The following is a 24,998-nucleotide window of genomic DNA, read 5'->3' on the forward strand; positions in this document are numbered from 1 at the left end:
ATGTTAGAGCACTTAGATTCCTTCCGAGCATCTTAATGTGGTAGGCAGCCACTAACATAGTTCCCGATCAGCCCACTCATTTTTACCTTTGGGTAGTCGCCTTCCACATTATAGGGCTGCTCTGTATGACTAACAGCATACGGTAGAAGCCGGAACAAATTACTTCCAGAATTAGGTTATAAAACCTTCCATCTTGAGTGTTCCTGCTCTCTACCTTTTCAGGTGCGCTCACACTGGGAGAAGTCAGCTGCTCTGCTGAGGAGCCCACAGAGAGGCTCACGTGGTGAGTAACTAGTCTCCAGCCAACAGCCAGCAAGAAACCAAGGACTTCTAACAACTACGTGAGTGAGCCTGGAAGTAGATTTTTCTCGAGTCAGGTGTGTGTAAGATTGCAGCCCTTGCCAACGTCTCGAGTACAGCTACATGAACAACCAGAACTACACATCTAAGCTGCCCCCAGACTGCTGACCCACAGAAACTATGAGATATAAATGTTTATTGTTTTAAGCTGTTAAGCATGGCGCAAGTTGTTACATAGCAATAGACTGCTAATATGCTTAGTAAAACTAGGAACTACTTTTAGAAACAAACACTAAGTTTTCTAACAATTAAGAGCTCTGAAAAAAGAATGAGCTTTCTCTAGAGAGAGGACTGAGTTCTATCATGTATTAGACAAATTCTTTGTGGAGTTAGTGCAGAGGGAACAAAAGCATCTAATGGGAAGTTCTGCTTCTGGCCACGATGGACTAGATCATTAGGACCAACTGTGTACTGAGGACAGGTAGTAAAGCAGAGCTAAAAATAAAAAATGCAGATCCGGACTTCCCTGGTGGCACAGTGGTTGAGAGTCCGCCTGCTGACGCAGGGGACACGGGTTCGTGCCCCGGTCCGGGAAGATCCCACATGCCGCAGAGTGGCTGGGCCCGTGAGCCATGGCCGCTGAGCCTGCGCGTCTGGAACCTGTGCTCCGCAACAGGAGAGGCCACAACAGTGAGAGGTCCGCGTACCGCAAAAAAAAAAAAAAAAAAAAAAAAAAAATGCAGATCCAACAAAATAGTGGGGAAAAAACCCAGGATCCAGGGGAAGACAGAGGCCTCAGGAACTGAGCCTGATCTCTGGAGCTGTTTTCCCCAGACGGTGTTTACTGATTCCAGAGGAGGTGGCTGAGAGGCTGAGCAGTGCTTCTGACAGCTTTGCAACGCAGGGGGATATAAACTGGTGTCCAGGGCCTGCCAAGACAGTAGGGCTTAGCAGACCACCTTGCTTTAGGTTTTAATTTCAAGGGCCTGTATCCTACACATAAGAGTGAACTGGAAGAACACCAGCCCTTACAAAGACCATAGATCAGCTTTAGATCATCTCAAAAATTGAAAATGAAGTCAGGTGATCCAGATTTCTAGTGGCTGCAGACATTTGAGAGAAGAAAATTAAAATATACTCTCTGGGGGAAGATAAACTTAGGCCTGAAGTTATTTCTACAGACAATTTTTCAAATACAGTTATTTGGGCATACTAAAAAGTAACTGTACCCATACGAGATAACACAGCATAAAAGAAAACAAGCAGAAACAACACATAATAGTAACAGAACTACTGAGTCTCTGATTCAAACTTTAAAATAATCATGCTTACTATGTTCAAGAAGATGAAAGACAAGATTGAAAATTTTGGAAGAAATCTGTAAATCATTTTAAAAAAGTAGTTCTACAAGCAAAAAATATAAGACTTCAATAGATGAGTTCAGTTGCAGATTACACATAACTGAAGAGAGAATTAGCTAACCAGAAGATGAGTCATTTAAAAAATCTAGACTGAAGTACAGAAAAACAAAAGATGGAAAATATAGAAGGGGATCGGAGAGAGAGAATATAAAAAGGGGATCTAACAATATAACTAGAGTTCTAGAAGGAGGGGAGGAGGAGGAGGAGAGAGAGAGGGAGAGGAGGGAGGGAAGGAGGGAGGGAGGGAGGAAGGGAGAGAGAGAGGGACGGAGGGAGGGAGGGAGGGAGGGAGGGAGGGAGAGAGGGAGAGAGAGAGGGACGGAGGGAGGGAGGGAGGGAGGGAGGGAGAGAGGGAGAGAGGGAGAGAGGGACGGAGGGAGGGAGGGAGGGAGGGAGGGAGGGAGGGAGAGAGAGAGAGACGGAGGGAGGGAGGGAGGGAGGGAGGGAGGGAGGGAGAGAGGGAGAGAGGGAGGGAGGGAGGTGTAAAAGCAGTATCTGAAGAGAAATGGCTGAGAACTTTACAAAACTGATGGAAACATATTAAGCCAAGAAGCTTTAAGAATTTCAAGGAGGTTAAATAAAAAGAAAATTAAACCTTAGCTGACAATCAAGGCATAGAGAAATACCAGTCACAAAAAAAAATCAGATTACCATTGAATAACCAAAAATAGAAATGACAGTTGACTCTAGCAGAAAACAACAATAAAATATAATGAAACAATATATTTAAAGCACTAAAAAATTTTTTGCCAAGTGAAATTCAAAATCAGAGATGATAGTTAACCTACTCAGGCAAAAAAAGACAAAGACAATTTAAGAAAATCAGAAACTAAGAGAACTGGGCACCAGTAGATCTTCACTAAAGAGAAATATCGTGTTCTCAGAGTAAAAGAAAAGTGATCCCAGATGGATAGTCAGATATGCATGGGAGAATGGAAAAAAGCAAAATAGATAATTTAAATGGGTAATTCTAACTGACTATTGAGTGTACAAAACAGAAGCTTGCAGGACATAAATGTATACAGAAATAAAATATAAAACAAGACTGACATATACGCAGGGTGAGAGTTTTTTAAGTAAAGTGTTCTAAAGATCTTTGCATGTAAAATTTTGATAAGGATGTGTGTGGTAATCTCTAATTTAAAAAGTAGTGAAAGAGTGCATAAACTCCAAATGATGGGGAGGGGTGAATAATAAAAAATAATCAACCCCAACTCAGGCAAAAGTAGGAGAAAAACAAACACAGCACAGGTGGCACAAATAGATGGCAGGATTAAATCCAAATTAAGGATTATATCCTTAACTATTTTAAAAAGAAATGGACTAAATGTTTTCTAATTTAAAAAGGTTGTCAACGGTCAAAAAATAAAAGCCAACTAAATGGTGCTTTTAAAAGACATGTAAGATATAAGGATATAAAAACACTGAAAACAGAAATTTCTTTTTTTTTTCAAAATCTGTATCACATATGTGGAGAATGGAGTGCAAGGGGTCGTTTAGATTAGGTTATTGTAGTAGTTCCAGTTGAAGAAAAAATGGTCTAGGAGGGGAGGTAAAAAGACGTACTATATGGATTTCAGTTGTTTTTGGAGGTAAAACCCAAAAGACTTACTAAAGGACTTAGCATAGAGGGAGAGAGTATTTGATTTGCAGGAAGGAGTGAGTGGCGAGGGTTCCTCTTCTGAGTACTTCCAAGGTTCACTTAGGGATCCATCCTACATCCTCCATGTGGCAGGAGCTACATTGTATTCCCCAACAAAGATAATGAATATCAAAGTGAGAGGATTTTAATGAAGAGTTAAGATAGGCTGTGACTACTTTATGAAATAAGCAACTGTTTTTCTGATAACTGATTATGATGAACAATTATAAAACAACTGTATTTGAGATTAAGTAAATGCATGCATGCATAAAGGTGTAAAGATTCCAATTTTGGTCCAAATCACTGACAGGTCAGCCTTAACATCTGGAAAGCATCCTGTACACACCCTTGCCTAACAACAGCTGAAACTACTTCTCAGCAGGATACTGATGATGTAGTAAAGAAGCAAGACAAATGTTGCCTTTAGGCAGGCATGAATTTCAACTAATCACTGGTGCCCTAAAACATAAAACAAAATCCAAATTTGGTGACAGAAAAGGGAATTCTTTCCCTTATCTAAAACCAATGAATAAGCTATACTAATTTATGAATTTAGGTAAAGCCCATAATTTTAGTCACTGCATGATGTGAAAAGTATTGTTTATTTTTATAATATATTCATATTTTCAAAGTTTGTGATTAAAACTGAACCAAATTCTACACTTGTGAAGAAGTCTTACCATCGTCACTTTTTCTATAAAATTAACTTTTTATTTTTAAAAAATAAATAAAAACAACAAAACTAAAAAAAAAAAAAAACAACAACAAAACTAAAACTACTACTCACATCATAAGTTAATGAGTCTGCTTCATTGGCCACTGTAAGGCCTGCCAATTCTCCAAGTCCCAGTTCACTTTCAAGGGCTTCATCTGCTCCCATGATGAATGACTTCCCAGAAGAAGGAGGAAACGTCAATGCTTCCACTGAAGGGGGAATACAAAAGAAACATTAAAAAAACCATGTAAATAGTCAACAATTAGTCTCATAAGGGCATGTCTACATTTGATTATTTTTAAATGCTTTTAAACACAATAAAATTCAGTGAGCAGAAAATCTGAAGAATTGCTTAACTTTGTCATCATCTAAGAAAAGTACAACATGAAACAAATCCATTGTCCTTTCTTTTTCACTATAGAGAAAAATGTATAAATGTATAAAAGAAAGTAGGTTTTCCTCATTTGATATTTCATGCTAATTACCCAATTGATTTCTATCAATTATTAAAACATGTACAACAAGTGATTCTGAATACTGCTGGCTGCATTCAAAGTAAAATTGGTTAATTCTATAACCTGAAGTAATATGGAAAATTTCAAATGAAAATGGTCGTAATTGTAAAATGTGCCTATGTAAGGCAAAACTAGTATGTGTTGTTAGAACTCAGGATTACCTCTGGAGAAGAGGGAAGGGGTAGTGTTTGAAGGAAGCACCATCAGGACTTCTAGGTCCAGGTAATGTTCTGCTTCTTTACCTAGGCAGTGGTGACATGGTTGATTTCCCTTTGAGATCATTCACTGAGCTGTACCCTCAGGACTTCAGCAGTTTACTGTAGGTATGTTATATTTCATTTAAAAAGATTTATTTCAAACAAGTTTTTTAAAAGTGTCCATTTGAGGGCTTCCCTGGTGGCGCAGTGGTTGAGAGTCCGCCTGCCGATGCAGGGGACACGGGGGGTTCGTGCCCTGGTCCGGGAAGATCCCACATGCCGCGGAGCGGCTGGGCCCATGAACCATGGCCACTGAGGCTGCACGTCCGGAGCCTGTGCTCCGCAACGGGAGAGGCCACAACAGTGAGAGGCCCGCATACCGCAAAAAAAAAAAAAAAAAGTATCCATTTGAACACTTTTTATAAATGCAAATTACTCTGACAAGCCATCAGAGGTAGCTCTCTAAATAGTTTTCTACAGGTGGTTACTTTACTGATGACAAACATTAATGAGTTGATTAGATGAATTTAGTAGTTTAAACTCCAGCTGCTAAAGAAGTAAATTAACTTTTTTTTGAAAGAAACAATTTTATTAATCAGTATATGCAGAAAATAGATTTACAAGGTGTTTTTCAGTTTTACATTCAATCCTATAATTTTAGATTCAATCATAAATATTTGTTGAAGAAATGAAAGAACAGGTACGTGCTTTTATAAATAGTAGTGGCAGGAACTCTACTCAAAATCCTTATAAGAACAAAGTAGAGTATAAATTAATAAGACATTTTCAAATCACCAGGCGATAAAGCTGCAATAATAAAAATGGGTTTTACCCAAACATACCATATATCCTATGACGGGTTCAAACAACTCTAAACATTTACTAATAAAGAGTGGGAATTATTTAACTTAGAACAGCAATTTTTATGCCAAAATTTCAACCAAATGATTCATGTGAGACTATGAGGCTAGGTCTTCAGCCAGGTGATTTTTTGTTTGTTTTGCTTTCATGTCTAATGTTGCCAGATAACTTTGTTCAGGTGCGAAATAAAAATGGCTCTTCTCCCCAAAAAAGAAACTAAGATTTGTGGGATTTGGCCATACACATTGTGTGGGCTAATTTAACTAATGTTCTAGGAATGGCCAAGTAAAACCTGAAAACAAAGGAAGGCAACAACTGCTTCTACACACACCAGTGGCTAAGCCAGCAGACCTGAGGCCCAAAGAAAGAGAGCACCAATGGGCATAACTGTCGTTGATTGATCTCTAAGAGACCTTAGAACTCGCAACTATAGGTCACATTTCTATCTGGTAACTAAACATTACTGGCTCTAACCAGCTTTTACAAAATGATTTAACTATGCCTCTTAAGTGTGGCATTGCCTTCTGAATCATTATGATAAAAATAAAGTAATAAACTTCTACAGCACACACAAGCTACGGAAACTTTTTCTGAAACTGGACTGGAGACCAAGAAGCATCAGTCACAGGCAATGAAAGCTACAACATATTTCTTAAGTGCCTTTTCTATTTCTGAAAATCCTGCACTGAGGGGGAAGACTTAGGACCAATCTTACAGATCATAAGTTAGATATTCAATGCTTCAGTTCTAAGATTCTTAACATTTTTTTTTCCTATCAAGGGCACTTTCTTTGCTTTATATCATCCTTTTTTGTACATGTGTCATTTAGTACATATTCTGCCTCTATTATTAGAATTCTGCAAGATGAAATCTCTGATAAAACTCTTTTGGAGTTATTAGAATAAGACAAAAACTAACTCTTCTTCTTATCTAGACCTGACCTTAGAATAAATGAAATTGATTAAAATTCTCACGTCTATAAGTGTCAACTGAATGAATATCCTAGTGAACAGCAAACATACCTACTGAGGCCTATGACTTCACATCTTAATTCAAAAGACACATGCCTACATCAAATAAATTGTTCACCTAGAATATAAAGGCGTAACATGTGGTTTTTCATTATTTAACGTATGGAAAATGAATTTCCAGTATACTGTAATTAACTCTAACAAATAACTAACCATGTAATGGTCAAACAGTTCACTGAAAAAGTATTCCGAACATGAAACTCTATTCATCAAGGTCCCGTCAGTTTATGTCTCTCTAAAACATAGCTGAATTTAAAGCCAAGAAAGAATAAAACATATGATTTTTCTGTGGCTTTTTCCCAGGCTGTTTTGTTCATTAAATAATAATGTGAAGAGGCATATCCACTGCAAATAATTACAATACTTAAATTCAAGGAAATTATAAAAAATAAAATTTGAAGTATATTCATTAATCATTAAGATTACTTTTATGTCATTCTGGACTTTCAGCTAATATAAATATATATATTTTAAAATCAATTTACACATATACATTTATAAATAGATATACCAGAACTTAAAAGGCAGAAAACTGTATTTATATACCATAAGACTGTACTGTAAAAAACTGGGAACAACCTAAATATCCAAAAGGGGCGGACTTCCCTGGTGGCGCGGTGGTTAAGAATCCACTTGCTAATGCATGGGACATGGGTTTGAGCCCTGGTCCGGGAGGATCCCACATGCCGTGGAGCAACTAAGCCCGTGGGCCACAACTACCGAGCCTGCGCTCTGGAGCCCGTGAGCCACAAATGCTGAGCCCACGTGCTGCAACTGCTGAGCCCGTGTGCCTAGAGCCCATGCTCCGCAACAAGAGAAGCCACCGCAATGAGAAGCCTGCACACCACAGTGAAGAGTAGCCCCTGCTCGCCAGAACTAGAGAAAGCCTGTGCACAGCAACAAAGACCCAATGCAGCCAAAAATAAATAAATAAATAAAATTAGACACACACACACACACACACACATATTTAAAAAGGGGGGAATGGTTAAGAATAAAGTCTAAAATAGAATAATCTTAAAATTATAATTATGAAGATTATTTTTATGATTTCATATAAATAAATAAAATTGAATTGTTCTACATGGTGACTATAACTCTGCAAAAAGTATATGCACATAGACAAGGACTGAAAGAGAACAAGAAAAAACAGAAAGTAGAAAATGTGGCTAGACCTTCAGGTGTCTTTTTTCCCTTTTTCATTTGTAAATGATAAATTGCTTAAATATTTTAAAATATTTACGTGAGTCTCAAAGTAAACATTTACTATTTATAGTAATAATAATTTAAAGTAATTTTCTCATTGTTGGAATGGTATAATTACAACTACCTGTGTACACACCAAATACATGGCTTCTGTGGTGCTAGGGGATATTCTAAACTATAATTTAGAGTTGATTTTTAAGTTTATGCATCTTTTTCAAATCTTAAGAGATTACAGTTGGAATCAAACCCCCTTGAATATAAGAAAGCCTACATATGGGGAGTACTACATAGTTCAAACACTTGTAGAATAAAATTCTTCTCTTAGAGAGCCCTTTCTAATAATTTATATAAGTACATCCAAGTGCTTTTTGTGCTCCAGTGTCTAAAATACTTGCCTTCATCTGCCCTATTTATTTCATGTTCAGGAAGCCTGGAGCTGCTGGGTCTGGAAGGTGAACCCACAGATGGCTGCAATGAGGGAAGTTCATCAACATCTCTCAAATTAGCAAGCATATCTTGCAGTTTTGACCTATTGGGCCCTAGCCCCCAAAAAGGGAGGGAGAGAACAAAAAAGAGGAAATAGAATTATCCAACTGCATCAAAATGGAGTCATAAACCTTACATCTGCCGACATTCACCTTTAAAACTACCCTACTATATTATATTAAAAAGTAATTATTTTCTAAGTTTTCAAATTATTTTAAAAGTTTATTATTTCTTGAAAAAAATTGTGTTTTACATATATTTTTTAGATTAAGCTAATGGAATAACATCACTACTTGCATGAAAAAATGCTCATGTACAATTTGGACCATTAAAAATAATATTATTCTATAATCCTTGTATACTGCTCTAAACGCAGACAAATACCACAGACTGTGAAGCTACTGCGTACATTGAATTAAACAATCACATTCTTTTTTGTTTGTTTATATTAAGTTGCATTCATTGCCTTACGTCCTGAAGCTATGGTATCTGAGGTGAAGTATCACGCCCTGCCAATTACTTACCTGTACTTTGATGCTGCATTCTCCCACATCCCTGTTTTGACTGTTTTATATAGGATAGAGGCTGAAACAGATCTTCAGTAGTTTTTCCTGTTATAAGTTTAATTAAGAATGGGAAAATCTTACCCATAGTCCATTATGTTTTTTTTCCTATACCAGCAAAGAATACAACTATTTTTAAGCAATTTTAACTACTACCTAGAAATATATTCTAAGACAGTATGATTGAAGAACACAATTTGACTGGAAATATTTCTACTAGACCATATTAAAAAGACTCAACTTCTTCCAATGAGTAACAGTTCAATTTTAAAAATACCCATGGTGGTTTATAAATTAATGCTCCATATATCAATTCAAAGCTTTCCTTCAGTTCTATTTTCATTTTAAGTCTTCCAGTTCTGTTTTAATCTTGTCTTCACTGGTTCCCAGACTATCATTTTATCAAGATAACCTGAACTGATGATGATAAACAAAATGTGCTGAACATCAGTCTACAGTCCCTCTCTCTTCAGTGAAAGACATTAAAATTTCTCCTCCTAAAGAATCATTTTTCTTCACCATACTAAAAGGCTACATGCCATATGCCTGAATAGTGATCAAGATCCCCAGGTCCAGGAAACCCAATAGCTTCTATTAGCAGGAATACTGTTCCAGTCAAATGGTGCAGTTTTAGACCTTAAATGCTAAATTCCAACTATAGTGATGCCTTGATATTTGACAAGAACCTAATAATAAATATAATAGTAGATGGATTCTACATAAGTCCTGGATACTTTTCCAACTCAAAGATCTTTTACATTTTAAGACATTCATTATTGTAGCATAATGGTTTAAATATATCAACTTTAAGTCAATCTGACGATTAAAATATTCTCGTTTCTTGTGTATGACAGACAAATATTCCTTAAAATTTCAGCTTAACTGCTTTTATCATGGCTCTGAAAAGCCATAACAAACCATGTCTCACTATTGTTTAAGATTAAATTTTTATCAGTATTTTTTTTTGTTCTTCTGAGAATGCTTATTTTGTCCTTTTTTTTATAACATTTTTATTGGAGTATAATTGCTTTACAATGGTGTGTTAGTTTCTGCTTTATAACAAAGTGAATCAGTTATACATATACATATGTCCCCACATCTCTTCCCTCTTGCGTCTCCCTCCCTCCCACCCTCACTTCTAGCTGGTCACAAAGCACCGAGCTGATCTCCCTGTGCTATGTGACTGCTTCTCACTAGCTATCTATTTTACATTTGGTAGTGTATATATGTCCATATATGCACTACCACTCTCTCACTTTGTCCTAGCTTACCCTTCCCCCTCCCCGTGTCCTCAAGTCCAGTCTCTAGTAGGTCTACGTCTTATTCCCGTCTTGCCCCTAGGTTCCTCATGACCTTTTTTTTTTTTTTAGATTCCATATATATGTGTTAGCATATGGTATTTGTTTTTCTCTTTCTGACTTACTTCACTCTGTATGACAGACTCTAGGTCCACCCACTTCACTACAAATAACTCAATTTCGTTCATTTTTATGGCTGAGTAATATTCCATTGTATATATGTGCCATATCTTCTTTATCCATTCATCGACACACTTAGGTTGCTTCCATGTCCTGGCTATTGTACATGGAGCTGCAATGAACATTGTGGTACATGACTCATTTCGAATTATGGTTTTCTCAGGGTATATGCCCAGTAGTGGGATTACTGGGTTGTATGGTAGTTCTATTTGTAGTTTTTTAAGGAACCTCCATACTGTTCTCCATAGTGGCTGTATCAATTTACATTTATTTTTTAATAAAAAGTATAAAACGTTCTTATGTTTTAATATTAAACCTTCCTCACTTGGATTTAATTTACATTGAGAAGGCATCAAATGTCATTCTCTCTCAGTTACATAATGGTTGGTACAGTACTAACATCAATAATGGCCACTGACTTTTTATCCATTAAAGCTAAATACTTGTAAATTCTAAGATATTTTAAATAACCATTTAGTATTTATCAGTAACTACTAGATTGTAAAAGAATGACTGGTCTTTGATAATCCCTAGCATCACTATAGAAAGAGAAAAAGAAAAGGCATATCCTTCCAGCCTTTTGCAATTTTAAACACATGCCTCACTCAAGTTGGATTTTAATCCTACTTTACACTACTTTAATATCCCAAAGGATGAAATTCCTATTGCCATAAAAGGGAGACCCATGTCCATACTGTCAATAACAGTGGTAACACAAGGAGATAGATAGTTCAGCCTTGCTCTCCTAAAAAGGTGTTTAAGATGGTTTTCAGGGATGTTTGAAAGCTTTTGTATTTCTATTTTAAATATTTAACTAGATCTATTGTTAAACTTTATTAATAATTTGAATAAGTTATACAGATATGATTCATAGGGCTAGACATTTCATTTTAACTTCCATTTTTGATGTGGCACTCATTTTGTTGAAAAAAAAAACAAACCTAATTGGTAATATTACAAATGAAATTGGCCAAAAATTTAAATTAGAAAAATAAATACTTAAAAAAAGTTGTGTATCTGACTCTGTGCCCTGTATAGAATATAGTGATGAGAGCAAATGAACTGTGTGTTATGAACACATAGAATATTCAGGGGTAGAAATTAACTTTCTTTCTGTCTCCAAGACTTAAAATTATAAGTAATAATTTTGGTCGCTTGCCAGAGGGTCAGTCACACTCGATGAGATTTAAAATTGTCAACAGTGAAAACCCATTACTGTAATTAAGCACATCTAATTTTAAAAATCAAATGATCAATATGTTTGAAAACATAGTTCCACATACTCATGACACTCTGGATTTATTACTGGAATATATTATAATTCATAATTATACGCACAGCCTTTTTTTTTTTAAAGTTCATAATCAAACAGCTAACCATTTAATTTCAACCCCTGAGAACAAGTGAAAAGGAAAGAGGTCAGGAGCAGAAAAGAAAAAGAGTAAGTAGTTTTAGGAAAACATTGGAGAAAAAAATTGGGGGATATGAAAGAGGTAAGATTTATGATTTATAGATACAATGTTTTCCACTTACTCTTCACCCCCTTTTTCCCCTTTCTCTCCTTTTTGTATTGTTCCTTGAGTTTGGTAATTACTCCCTGGTCCACATTCCAAGCTTCAGGCATGAGACACTGGTCTTCCTTTTCTAAACAGAGTGAAACAAATGAAACAGCCTTTTTCAATAAAATATTGAACAATATTCAATAAAATATTGAACAGTGAACAGTAAATTCACTGTTATGTCAATGGATGGACATAACAACCATTTTCTTCATAGTAGCACTAATTTTAAGGTCATTACTTATTCATTAGATAGATACATGTCACATAAAATATAATATCCAAGAAACAAGTGATCAATTCAATTTCCTAGGTAATAATATCAAATCTCTCTTGAAATAGACATAGAAAAAAAAAACCCTGCAAGATTTGAGCTACTTATAGTATATTAAGCCCCCAAAGTCCATATTCAAGAACCCCTCAGTTTCATCCCATTTTCTGAATTTCATTAGGATTGACTCACAAAAAACCCATTTCTTATTAAGTTATGTAATGAAAGAAGATTAAGCATTTGTACAAAATAGTCTTCAATGATCTTTTCATTTCAAAAATTGTATATTTTTGGCATGTGTTTATCAGCAAATGATCATTTTTATTTTATAGGCTTTATAAATAGCACTTTGTAAACTTATTAATCAACCCGGCATTCAATATTTAAAACAATTTAAGTGACCTGTTAATTTAAAAATATTTAAATCAGGAAACTGAGCTTCTAGTAAAAAAGAAATTCAATCAGTAATTTTCACTATTTCGGGAGTAGAAAATTTAAAGAGTAAATATGTTATATATTTTATACTTACTATAAAATAATTTACTATATGCATATAATGTTATATAAGTGTTAGCTTAGAACACTCACTTGAATTCAAGACTCATACATATACCCAATTGCTTACTCTATATTTCTATTAGGAAGTCAAAACTCAAACCAAACATACATAACCAAACTCCCAATCTTCCCCATCCAATCTGTTCCATCTACAGGGTTCCCCATCTTATTTGAAGGCAATTCCAGACTTCCATTTGATCAGACCAAAAATCTCCCTTTCTTCCAAACCCCACATCAAATATTTCAGGAAATACCGTTTTCTCTACCTTTAAAACACACCCAGAATCTGACCACTTCTCAGCAAATCCACTACTTCCCTAACCTCTGTCTCTCGCTAGAATTACTGCAAATGTTTTCCCACTCTCCCCTCCAAGTCTATTGCCAACACTGATTGCCCTGGGTAGTCTATTCTCAACACAGCAGCCAAAGTGATGCTTTAAAACAAAAGCTGGATCATGTCACCTTTCCAGCTCAAATCCTTCCCATGGTTCCCCATCTCACCAGTGGTCTACAAAGCTCCAATTGATTTGATCATTTCTTACTATATTCCCCTCAGAATCACTCTGCTCCAGCCACTCTAGCTTCTTTGAAGTCCTCAAGCATACCAGGGCTACGGCTATCTTAGGGCATTTGCTCTGGTTTTCTTCTTCTTGAACACTCCTTCCCTGGATACCATGTGGCTAACTCCCTCATCAATGTTGTCTTTTGTTCAAATGTTACCCTCTCAATGGGCCTTACCATGACCAATCTATTTCATATTGTAACCTGTCCCACTCCACCTGACCCTGACCCCAGCACTCTCTATCCCACTTACTCTGTTTTACTTTTTTCTATTTCCCATAGCATTTATCATATTCTGACATACTATATCATTTATCATGTTTGTCTCTTACTGCTATATCCTGTTAGTAGAATGTAGGACCACAGGGGTAGGGATCTTCACCTAGAAGACTTGGTACATAGAAGGCACGTGATCAATATTTGTTCAGTGATTGGAATAAACCAAAATGAACCAGAATAAACAGAAATCTGTCTATTTTTAACAAGTTTCAATCCACAGTTTAAAAAACAGATAATTGGGTCTCTGAATATAAACTCAACATTTTTATTGAGTTTTTATAGGCTAAACATTTTTATAGATCTAACTACCAATATATTCTACTAACAACAGTAGAAACAGTCTACTTTTTTCAGAAAGTCTAACAATCAAAAATGTTAATTTTCATCAATCACACCTTAATAATAAATTAAACTGAGTTGGCTCTTGGATCCTAGAATGTCTTCAGTTTTTTAAAGTAAAAATTTAGCTATATCATACTCTTAACTAGGTGTCATACTGATAACAACAGTAACGGAAGATCACAGGAGAACTGTGGTAAAATCTATTTGCTTGTGAGAAACTAAGGAGATTCTTAGCATAAGCACAGTAACTTTTTTTAGGGGTATGGGGAACGGATAAAGGAAGTCCTTAAAGTGATTTAAATGCCCATTCAACTAAACAGGATTTGCAATCTAGTTTTGTTAATTGATTAAAAGTGAAATGACTTGAATTTGAATTATAAAATCCTTAACACATACAAGGCCAAACTTCTGGTAAAGAAACCTTCAGTCAACTGAAAGATTCCATTCACTCATACTCATAAACAGAAATGTCCAAGACACTACTAAAGAGTGAGACAGCTCAGATGTGGGAACAGTCACTCATTTCACCAGTAAATTCATAGCAGGTTACAGACCTGTATCACATAATACTCTGGGCCATGACTCACACCTTAAAGCAAAGGAAGTTACAAAGGGACAATGCAGCTGTCTTTGGAGAAAAATGAATCCCAATTACCCTTGCAATAAGACTGGCAAAGAAAAGGCCAACTATCATTTATACAGATGTGTGACTCCTCAGAGAATGACCTCAGGGTAGCACGGTGGATCTAACTATATTGGAAGAATTGTTGCCTAAAATATCTAAATAACTTGATACATAAGCTCAGTAAGGAATAAGACAGGAGAGAGATTCGTTTTACTTTAACTTCCCCTGGTTTCCAAACTTTGTTCTGTTGGGGAAAAAGAAAAAGCCAGTCACTAAATAGCCATTATATTCTTCAATGACTAAGTAATTATCCCAAATAATTCTTCAAATATTTACCACAAAAAAGGAAAAGAAGTGGCATTATTGCTATCAGAGTCCCTGAAGGTAAAGCCTCAAGGAAAAATTAAGATAGTTACTGTTTCCCTAACCTTATCTGTCTTTAAAGTACATAGACTGTAAGCCAAGGGAATTCTGGAATTCTTCAACCTCCGAAGAAAATTTTCTCATTCTCAGTATCTACATGCCTTCTCTCTGTCTGTCTCTCTCCTTCTCTCACACACACACACACATACACACACCTGATAGAACTGATCACTTTTGAAGAATTTATCACAATCCTACCTTACTGATAGGACAATTCATTTCCAAACGCCTAGAATGATCTGTGCTGTGGAAGTTTTCCCTAAAATACTTGTTTGAACTCTTACTAGATGTTTAAAATATTAAATCTGTTTAGAACCATTTGTGCAAAAAAATTCTATGCCTTGTACAAAATGATGAAACTTGACTAAAATGAATGAATAACTACAACTTTTTAACTTATACTTCTTTTTGCACAGAAAATGCCAAAGATGAGATCTCTAAAATCCTCTACTACATTCTCATACTCAATTTCCACAAAATCTAGATTTGCAAGTTCTACTGTCTAGGTAGAAAACAGAGAACATTCTATATATGAATTCAAATTATTTTCATACTGTATTGCTTATGTTAAAAGATGAGGTAACTAGTTGTACAACCTTCTTTAAGCACACACACACATACCCTGGAAAAAAGGTGACAACAGAAAAAAGTCCACAGAATGTTCAACATTTCAACATTACAACAGATTTAAAGTGTTCTTCAAGATGTTGCCCTCCTAGTAAAATATTAGTTTTGTTCATTTACATAACATCTCTAGTTGGATCCAGTATGCTTCCTTACCCCAGTCTGTTCCATCGCCTGCACTTCTGGATTCATTGTCTCCTTCTTCTGATGTAACCAAAAAGTCAAACTCCTTTAGAGCTTCTTTTGTATCTCGATCTTCACTGCTATCAGGCAATACTTTTTTCCTAACAATCTAATGAAAAAAACATGCTCAATTAAAATATTAGGATATATTATGGGATTAATTTAAGTAAAGAAGACAATATCCTTTTACCACTGCATGAGAAAACCCAATTATTTTCTTCAGAAAATGCATCTTTGTTGTGTTAAATAACTGTAATACCTATCCAATTCAGTAGAAAACACAGATGTCATTTTAAAAAGATATACATTATACATTTTAAAGTAGTGATTTAAACTTTGTTAAATGATGGCTTGTTTGTTTTAAATAAACAAATGGAATCATATATTGAAAACACTGGAATATAAGACATGCATTTAAATTACAGATAGATGAAAAATGTCCCTGACATACTGTATTATGAGAACCACAACCAAATCTTACATTTCTTGGATGCAGTCTGTGCAGCGAGCAGATATTCTAATCTAACCAAAGAAAGAACTACTTCATAAAACATTGCAAGAGTTTTTCAGAATATAACCATGATAAATTTTAACTCTAGTACATCATTCTCTTACAAAAGCTAAAATCACAAAAGCTACAAACTCAGAAATGCATGCCACAAGACTGAGAAAGTATTCTGTGGAGCAGGGGGAACAATGCCCATTATTATTTCTACTGTCCCAACCTTGCATCAATTTCCTCTAATAATTGTCTATATATTCAAATTTTTCTTCAAATATTGATCTTTTAGAGACATAATCTAGATTTAATAGCAAATCTGACAAGGGCCATTATGTCTCATTTTTATACATTTAGAAATACCTCTGGAATCATAAGGTGAAGAGATCATGAGAAAAGAGAAGGAGATGGGGAGGAGGAAAATGACCCAGAGTGTAATGCAAAGAAAAATCAAACTCCAATACAGGGCAAAGAACAAGAAAGGACAATGAACATATGTAGCTTTTTGAAGAAAATGCCTGAAGAAAATAGACTTAACACAACCAACAGCTACTAAGAGCCTTATGTTTCTGTATTTTCTTAGTTGAATCTATTGAACTATTTTTGATTAAAGAAATAAAATAACATTTTAAGAACCTGCTTGTTCTACTAAACATTTTAACAGCATAATTTTCAGCCATTCTCTCTCTATACAGCACTGCAATAAATCTTCTAAGTCCTGCTTATACATTGCTACATAGAGTTAGATTTTTAAAGTCTTTTGGCATGTAGCTATTATACTGCAGCTGTGAAAATCAATGTAACATATAATAAAAATTAGCAAAACTATTATAAAGAAACCAATTATTTGTTTAGAAATATTTTTCTAAAGGAAAAACTAGAAAAATTTTTGGTTCCAATATTTAAATGGGGTTAAGTATGCTTATATTAGCTGTGCCTTCATTGCTTGGTCACAGAATTGTTATGATCTGCACTAATTGGAGGTCAAGATATTTATGAATTCGATTATTTAAAAAGAAACCAGTTTACAGTTAGGAATTTCTATTAAGACCACACTTGATAGTTATAATAAACAGCTTATAGATTTTTTAATATTTACACTGATATAATGACTAACAACAAAACTTAAAGCATCATAATTAGTTATTATTTAACCACTGAGTTATGAGTAACGTATTCTGATGGAAAAATAATATCTCAGTATAATCATCCCATAGAAATCACAAGTCAGCACAGAATTTCCAAATGATTATGACAGAGAAAAGTTATCATACAAGCTTCGGCATTTTCTTTTACTACAGTATATTTAAACATGTGCTATAACTACTTGTTTGAATAATAAAAAGAGGGAGTAACTATGTGAAGTTCAAATAATATCCATGGAAGGGCTGTATTAGCACAGTACTACTGAATAGTGGCCCAGGGAAACATTAATCTGGAAGTAGTAAATTGAGTGTCTCTGATGAAAGCAGAGGACATAAAGAGAACAGAGAAATTACACTTAGAAAGCACTTTATAGTTAAACATATCATTTTCATACATAGTGTTTCATTTATTCCTCACAAAATACTCTGGGGATAAGATGGTTATTTATTATAATCCCCATTTTACAAACTGAAAAACTAAGCCTGAAGGATTAAGCAGCACAGATAATTAGTGACAGAACTGGGACTTTAGCCCAAGGCTTTGACTCGTTCCAGTCTGCTTTATTTACACTACCTTACTTTCTCCTCCCTCTTCTTAAATAAATGTGAAGGAGGAAATGTGAACACTCTCCTAAACACAGAAGCACACCCTCATCTCTTACTTAAAAGAAGGAGAAGGAGAAGACAGAGAAGGAAGGAGAAGAGGGAATATGAAGAGAGAAAGAAAAAAGGGCAGAGGTTAAAAAGGGGAGAGGGTAGAAGGGAACAGAATAAAGAAGGGAAGAGAAGGGAGAATTTAGATACCTCTTATTCCAGGACTCTACCATGGAAACAATAAACTTACAAAAATCTAAACAAAACCACAGAATAACCCTAAACAAGTTTGGAGAAATCTAATGGAAGAGTTCTGAAAACGTGTAGAACTTGCCTACCAAAGCAACCCTGACATGAGAAACAAAAACCACACCGATTAGAGTTGACGCCAGTCACCATCAGGCACCATAATGGGTCTGTCAGTTCCATTGTCTTATAGCACCAAAAACAATGCATTGTTATAACACACATTTACCATGTTCACCCTACAAAAATGTTGAAATGTTTAATGAATTAACAAAAAGCTAATGAATGAAGGCCCATAAGAAAAAGCTGCTATACTAAAAAGTCTTGAATTTGAAATCAATACAAAAACTTTTAGATTAAATTTCTCTAAACTTATGGGGAATATAGATTAAATTTCCCCAAACTTATGGGGAATTTAGATTAAATTTCCCCAAACTTTTTTTTTTTATGGAAAAAAAAAGTTAAGGGTTGAAGTTGAAGGGTATGGATTAAAGTATGCATAATGGTCCCTAAAAATATTTATATCTGAGTTATTCAACTCACCGTTGAAGTATCAATGATGCTTTTCTCTCTTCCATCAATGTCATCATCTTCATCTTCATCACTGAAATCTGCAGCTGCACTTTCAAGGAATTTAAAATTATCCAGCACGGAGGCAGAATCTGTTAACTCAGATTTTCTGGTTTAAAACATATACACCTTGCTCAGTTAATTTTTTAAACTCGACATAAGAATTAATCCATGATATACAGCACTAACTTCTGTTTATATTGTATTATGACACCCCCAAATCATATTATGAGCTACATTGATTCTTATCTATTACATTTCCATGGATTTTAACTGGAAAAGCAATATAGGAAGGAAGTGCCTACTTTTTTTTTTTTTTTTTTTTTGCGGTACGCGGGCCTCTCACTGTTGTGGCCTCTCCCGTTGTGGAGCACAGGCTCCGGACGCGCAGGCTCAGCGGCCATGGCTGAGCGGCCATGGCTCACGGGCCTAGCCGCTCCGCGGCATGTGGGATCTTCCTGGATCGGGACATGAATCCGTGTCCCCTGCATTGGCAGGCAGACTCTCAACCACTGCGCCACCAGGGAAGCCCTGCCTACTCTTTTAAAAGTACTTTGCAATCATACCTACTACTTAGATTAATGACAATCCAATATAAAGAACTCCTCCTTCTGATCCACTATTATGTTGATTTTTAAGCCAACCTTAATGCATTTCTTTTAAAAATATTTTTCTTATTATCTCTATCTGCTTTTTTTCTATTTCTTTTCCTCTCTGCAACTCTTCCTGTGACACAGAAGTTTCCATAACTAAGAAAATAACTAGTAAACACATCATTTTTCTCTGATGCAATCTTGCATTTCTGAACAGCTAAAGAGTTGAAAAAAGCAAATGTGTGCATAAAGTTACTAAAACCAATATTTTAGTCAAATTAATATTACTACAAAACTTGATCCTGTTGGTTAAACCTTTTCGAAATGACTGACTTTTCAAATATGTAAGATTTTATTTTAGTTCCCTCTAAAGAATTTTAACAAAAAATTTCTTAATGGCCAGAACAGAATGATTTCTCTCATTAGGAAATGTTATAGATAAGAAGACATTTTCCTGAACAAACTTAGCCACAACTATGGGCAAAATTCTCAAAACAGATAAATCTTAAATTTCAAATCTGCTCAGAGCTACGTTTTTGTTTTTTTCCAACCTACGCTCCATCCCTATAGAAGTCAGATTCAGAATAATACCTTTATCAGTTTCAAAAGAGAGGTCAAGGCCAAAACACAAGACAACTAGAGTGGTCTTTCCTGAGGGTCTTTATAATAATTTGAGCTAATTCATTAGGTAAAAATATAACCAGGATTAATGCCTACATTGTCTACTTCTACACAGAGAAACAATCTACATCTTACATTTATTAAAACAAGTTATATAGTCTTAACTATTAATGAATACATTTAAGAAGGCTCCAGTGACATTTGTTTATAAAAGTCGTATTTTTAAACCTTTACCTAAACCCCATAATTTTAGTTTATGTTCCAAATAATAGAAACTATGTTCTCACTAGAAAATGTATAGAGCTCAATTAAAACCATTCTTCCAGCCTAAACATGAGTTAAAGTAACATCATACTCAGACTTTCAAAGAATCTTTGGCTTTTTATTTCTTTAAGAATTTGGCTTTTTATTTCTTTAAGAATCATGTCAACTTTTTTCAATAAAGAAGAATCTCCTTATTTAACTGTCCATGTTCATTTTAAGCAGAATTACATATAATTGTATGATACATGATCCAAAAAGCAAAAAAAAATTTCTGCTACTGAATTCTTCACTTATTCTATCAATTAAAATATATATACTTGAAATAGATACTTTTCAAGGGGAAGATGAGTTACAGCATTATTAGATACATGAAAGTGGCTAAGAAAAGGTTTATATCAAAAGAATTAAGTATTTATATGATTTCTGCGTCACCAGGAATGAAATTTCACTCGTACTGATTTGAAGTGAATTTCCAAATAAGATCTTTTATGAAGTTCTAATAGTGACTGAGCTTCAAGATATTAAAATCTATATTAAATCCATAAATTGCAATTAAAAAATCTTAAATAAAAATATTCTTAAAGTAATCATAAATGATAACTCTAATCCCTATGGTGTTATCTACTACCAAATAAAATTTTAATTTTTTTATTAAACTTTATCATTAAATTACTTCTGTAGCAGTATCTAAAAGTACAAGTATCACAAGTGTCACCCATAAGCCAAAAACATTAATAAGAACTAAAACTACAGCCAAACCACTTTCCAGACAAAATACTTACCCAATCATTGCTGTCTCTTTAACTTCAGCCTCTGTGCCATTTATAACTGAGTCCTGATTTTTGTCATCTTCCCTGTCAGTGACATCACTTGAAAAGCCCAACAAAGCTCGCACTCGTTTGGATTTCACATCTAGAATAGTATCTGTGTAACCCACCTCCTGTAGATACCTGCGTGTGAAGAGGATCTTTACAATTCAGTCATATTGGAATCAGTATTCTATTACTGAATATGTAAATAAAAACATTTCTTTAAATTCATATGCCTGCATAAGACTTAACAGTACAGTACTATGCTAGTAAGACTTGCTAATAAATAATCTTCCAGCTGCAGATGGAGCTGTCTCTTGCAGTACCAGCCTCTATGGTCACTGAGAAAAATCAAAGAACTATACAATACACCATTCATGTATCATAAGAAGAAGCTATTCCTTAATATACCTAATGGCACATTCTTTCTTCTAGGCAGGGCTGGAGTAAACTCACTCTCAGATTCTACTGAATTACTATTTTATAATAGTAACTACAATAACCAATAGTCTTTTTACACTTCTGATATTAAACTATCATTGGATAAATGGAAATCTAGAGAGAAAGTTTCTAGCATATATCTCTATGACATACAAAGTTACTAGCATATATGGTTTCCTCCATGACATAAAAAAGACAGTATATTCCAAAGAGCCACTTCCACAGAAGGGAAGCTTCTATCCTGACGACAACTCTAAAATAAAAATAGACCACAACTCAATTGTGGGATGTGAGATGAGTGGGTGCCCAGGGGTGTGTGTGCTGCAGAGAGGCAGCAGCATAGAAAACAGAGAATAGGCTTTGTATGGAGAGTTACACCTGGGTTCAAAGCCCATTTCTTCCACCTTCTTCCTGTGTAACATTAATTCTCCTGAACCTCAGTTTTCCTTCTCCTAAAAGAGACACACCTAGAACAGTGTCTGGCATATAGAAGGCGCTCAGTATCTATTAACAACAAAGATGCCCAAAAAAGATGAAAAGTGGTAGTGGCAAGAACATGAAAAAGGCAAATGCCACTAATAATGTCATTAATAAACATGATAGACAAATGTCTACCAATAACTTACAAGCATTAACTTAGAGGTAAGTATCAAGTCTATGAGACGAAAGAGAAAACAAAGATCAAAAAGATAACCAGTCTGATCTAAGATCACTTTAAGATCTGGTATTAAGAGTTATTATAGGTCAAAGAGATACCTCACAAAGACATGTAACCAAAATGGAATAAATGTATCCTATCAAGTCAAGGTACTCATTTTTCAATCCTATCCAGTACCTATAGAAAATTTTTGATTAAAATTTGGATAGTAAATTTCAAAAGTTCCCGATTTTAATCAGTTGGTTCTTGCAAACAAACACAAAGGTATTATGCTTTTCTATTTTTAACAAATAATACTTGATACATAACTCACTTTGGCAACAAAATCACATTACATATAACCGTTTCCAAAACTGCTCATTCCATAGATAAGTTGGCTTTACTAAATAGTTATTTCCTTATTCATTAATAAAATGTAACCTTTGAGAGTCAGATTACGAGTCTTTTAAAAGATATTTCTTGGATTGCTCACTATGATAACCACTTGTCATTAAAAAAAAACAAAATCAGCACTTTAAGAACTTATTTATTTATAAAAGGAAAATGCATAAATCACATTTAAGACCAAAGTGAAAACCCATTTATTAAATAGTAATGAAGTCTCTGGAGACTGAATTCAGCTGGAGACGGAACTCACTGGAGACTGGAGCTCATGAGGGCCTTTGGGGTGACTGTGGTTCAAGTTTATAAAATTTTATTAGATGGTTCACCGCTGTACTTACTATGAGGAAAGCAGAGCAAAGTTGGAAAAAAATCTAGTAACTTTGAAAAACTGAGACCGGAGGAGCGACTGGTTCAAGATGGTGGAGTAGAAGGACGTGAGCTCACTCCCTCTTGCAAAGAGCACCGGAATCCCAACTAACTGCTGAACAGTCATCAAGAGGAAGACACTGGAACTCACCAAAAAGACACCCCACATCCAAAGACAAAGGAGAAGCCGCAGTGAGACGGTAGGAGGGGCGCAATCACAATAAAATCAAATCCCACAACCGGTAGGAGGGGCGCAATCACAATAAAATCAAAACCCACAACCGCTGGGTGGATGACTCACAAACTGGTGAACAATTACACCACAGAAGTCCACCCACTGGAGTGAACGTTCTGAGCCCCACGTCAGGCTTCCCAACCTGGGGGTCGAGCAAAAGGAGGAGGAATTCCTAGAGAATCAGACTTTGAAGGCTAGCGGGATTTGATTGCAGGACTTCGACAGGACTGGGGGAAACAGAGACTCCACTCTTGGAGGGCACACACAAAGTAGTGTGCATGTCAGTACCCAGGGGGAAGGAGCAGTGACCCCATAGGAGACTGAACCAGACCTGCCTACTAGTGTTGGAGGGTCTCCTGCAGAGGCAGGGGGTGGCTGTGGCTCACCGCAGGGACAAGGACACTGGCAGCTAAAGATCTGTGAAGTACTCCTCAGCATGAGCCCTCCAGAGTCCACCCTTAGCCCAACCAAAGAGCCGGGCAGGCTCCAGTGCTGGGTCACCTCAGGCCAAATAACCAACAGGGAGGGAATGCAACCCCACCCATCAGCAAACAAGGAGGTTAAAGTTTTACTGAGTTGTTCCCACCAGAGCAAACCCAGCTCTACACACCACCAGTCCCTCCCATCAGGAAGCTTGTGCAAGCCTCTTAGATAGCCTCATCCACCAGAGGGCACACAGCAGAAGCAAGAATCACAACCCTGCAGCCTGTGGAACGAAAACCACATTCACAGAAAGACAAACAAAATGAAAAGGCAGGGGCTTCCCTGGTGGCGCAGTGGTTGAGAGTCCGCCTGCCGATGCAGGGGACACGGGTTCATGCCCTGGTCTGGGAAGATGATCCCACATGCCGCACAGCGGCTGGGCCCGTGAGCCATGGCCGCTGAGCCTGCGTGTCCGGAGCCTGTGCTCTGCAGTGGGAGAGGCCACAACAGTGAGATGCCCGCATACCGCAAAAAAAAAAAAAAAAAGAAAAGAAAAGGCAGAGGGCTATGTTCCCAATGAAGGAACAAGATACAAACCCAGAAAAACAATGAAATGAAGTGGAGATAGGCAAACTTCCAGAAAAAGAATTCAGAATAATGATAGTGAAGATGATCCAGGAACTCAGAAAAAGAATGGAGGCAAAGATCAAGAAGATGTAAGAAATGTTTAACAAAGACCTACAAGAATTAAAGGACAAACAAACAGAGATGAACACTACAATAACTGAAATGGAAAACATACTAGAAGGAATCAATAGCAGAATAACTGAGGCAGAGGAACGGACAAGTGACCTGGAAGACAGAATGGTAGAATTCACTGCCGCAGAATAAAGAAAAAGAATGAAAAGAAATGAAGACAGCCTAAGAGACCTCTGGGACAACATTAAATGCACCTACATTCGCATTATAGGGGCCCCCAAAGGAGAACAGAGAGACAAAGGACTCAAAATATCTGAAAAGATTATAGTCAAAAACTTCCCTAATATGGGAAAGGAAGTAGCCACCCAAGTCCAGGAAGTGCAGAGAGCCCCAGGCAGGAAAAATCCAAGGTGAAACATGCCGAGACACATAGGAATCAAACTGACAAAAATTAAAGACAAAGAAAAATTGTTAAAAGCAACAAGAGAAAAATGACAAATAACATACAAGGGAACTCCCATAAGGTTAACAGCTGACTTCTCAGCAGAAACTCTACAAGCCAGAAGGGAGTGGCATGATATACCTAAAGTGATGAAAGGGAAGAATCTACA

At 35.9% G+C, this 24,998-nt stretch overlaps 1 protein-coding gene across 2 annotated transcripts in view; it reads right to left on the reverse strand.

The window, feature by feature from the left end:
* The window catches only part of STRN (striatin), a 108,469-nt gene that overhangs the window by 22,426 nt on the left and 61,045 nt on the right, over positions 1 to 24,998 (reverse strand). Inside the window, exons 5-11 of one of the 2 annotated variants that reach the window (XM_082851854.1) lie at positions 21,155 to 21,322; positions 18,868 to 19,003; positions 15,814 to 15,949; positions 11,949 to 12,059; positions 8,899 to 8,985; positions 8,284 to 8,427; positions 4,151 to 4,287 (exon numbers count right to left, since the gene is read on the reverse strand). In XM_082851854.1, coding sequence (XP_082707980.1) covers positions 4,151 to 4,287; positions 8,284 to 8,427; positions 8,899 to 8,985; positions 11,949 to 12,059; positions 15,814 to 15,949; positions 18,868 to 19,003; positions 21,155 to 21,322 — 919 coding nt within the window. The remainder of the gene's footprint in view (positions 1 to 4,150; positions 4,288 to 8,283; positions 8,428 to 8,898; positions 8,986 to 11,948; positions 12,060 to 15,813; positions 15,950 to 18,867; positions 19,004 to 21,154; positions 21,323 to 24,998) is intronic. The other variant, XM_082851853.1, reaches the window with a different exon arrangement.

The sequence above is a fragment of the Leucopleurus acutus genome, assembly GCF_964270905.1.
Source record: "Leucopleurus acutus genome assembly, chromosome: 12".
Lineage (NCBI taxonomy): Eukaryota > Metazoa > Chordata > Mammalia > Artiodactyla > Delphinidae > Leucopleurus > Leucopleurus acutus.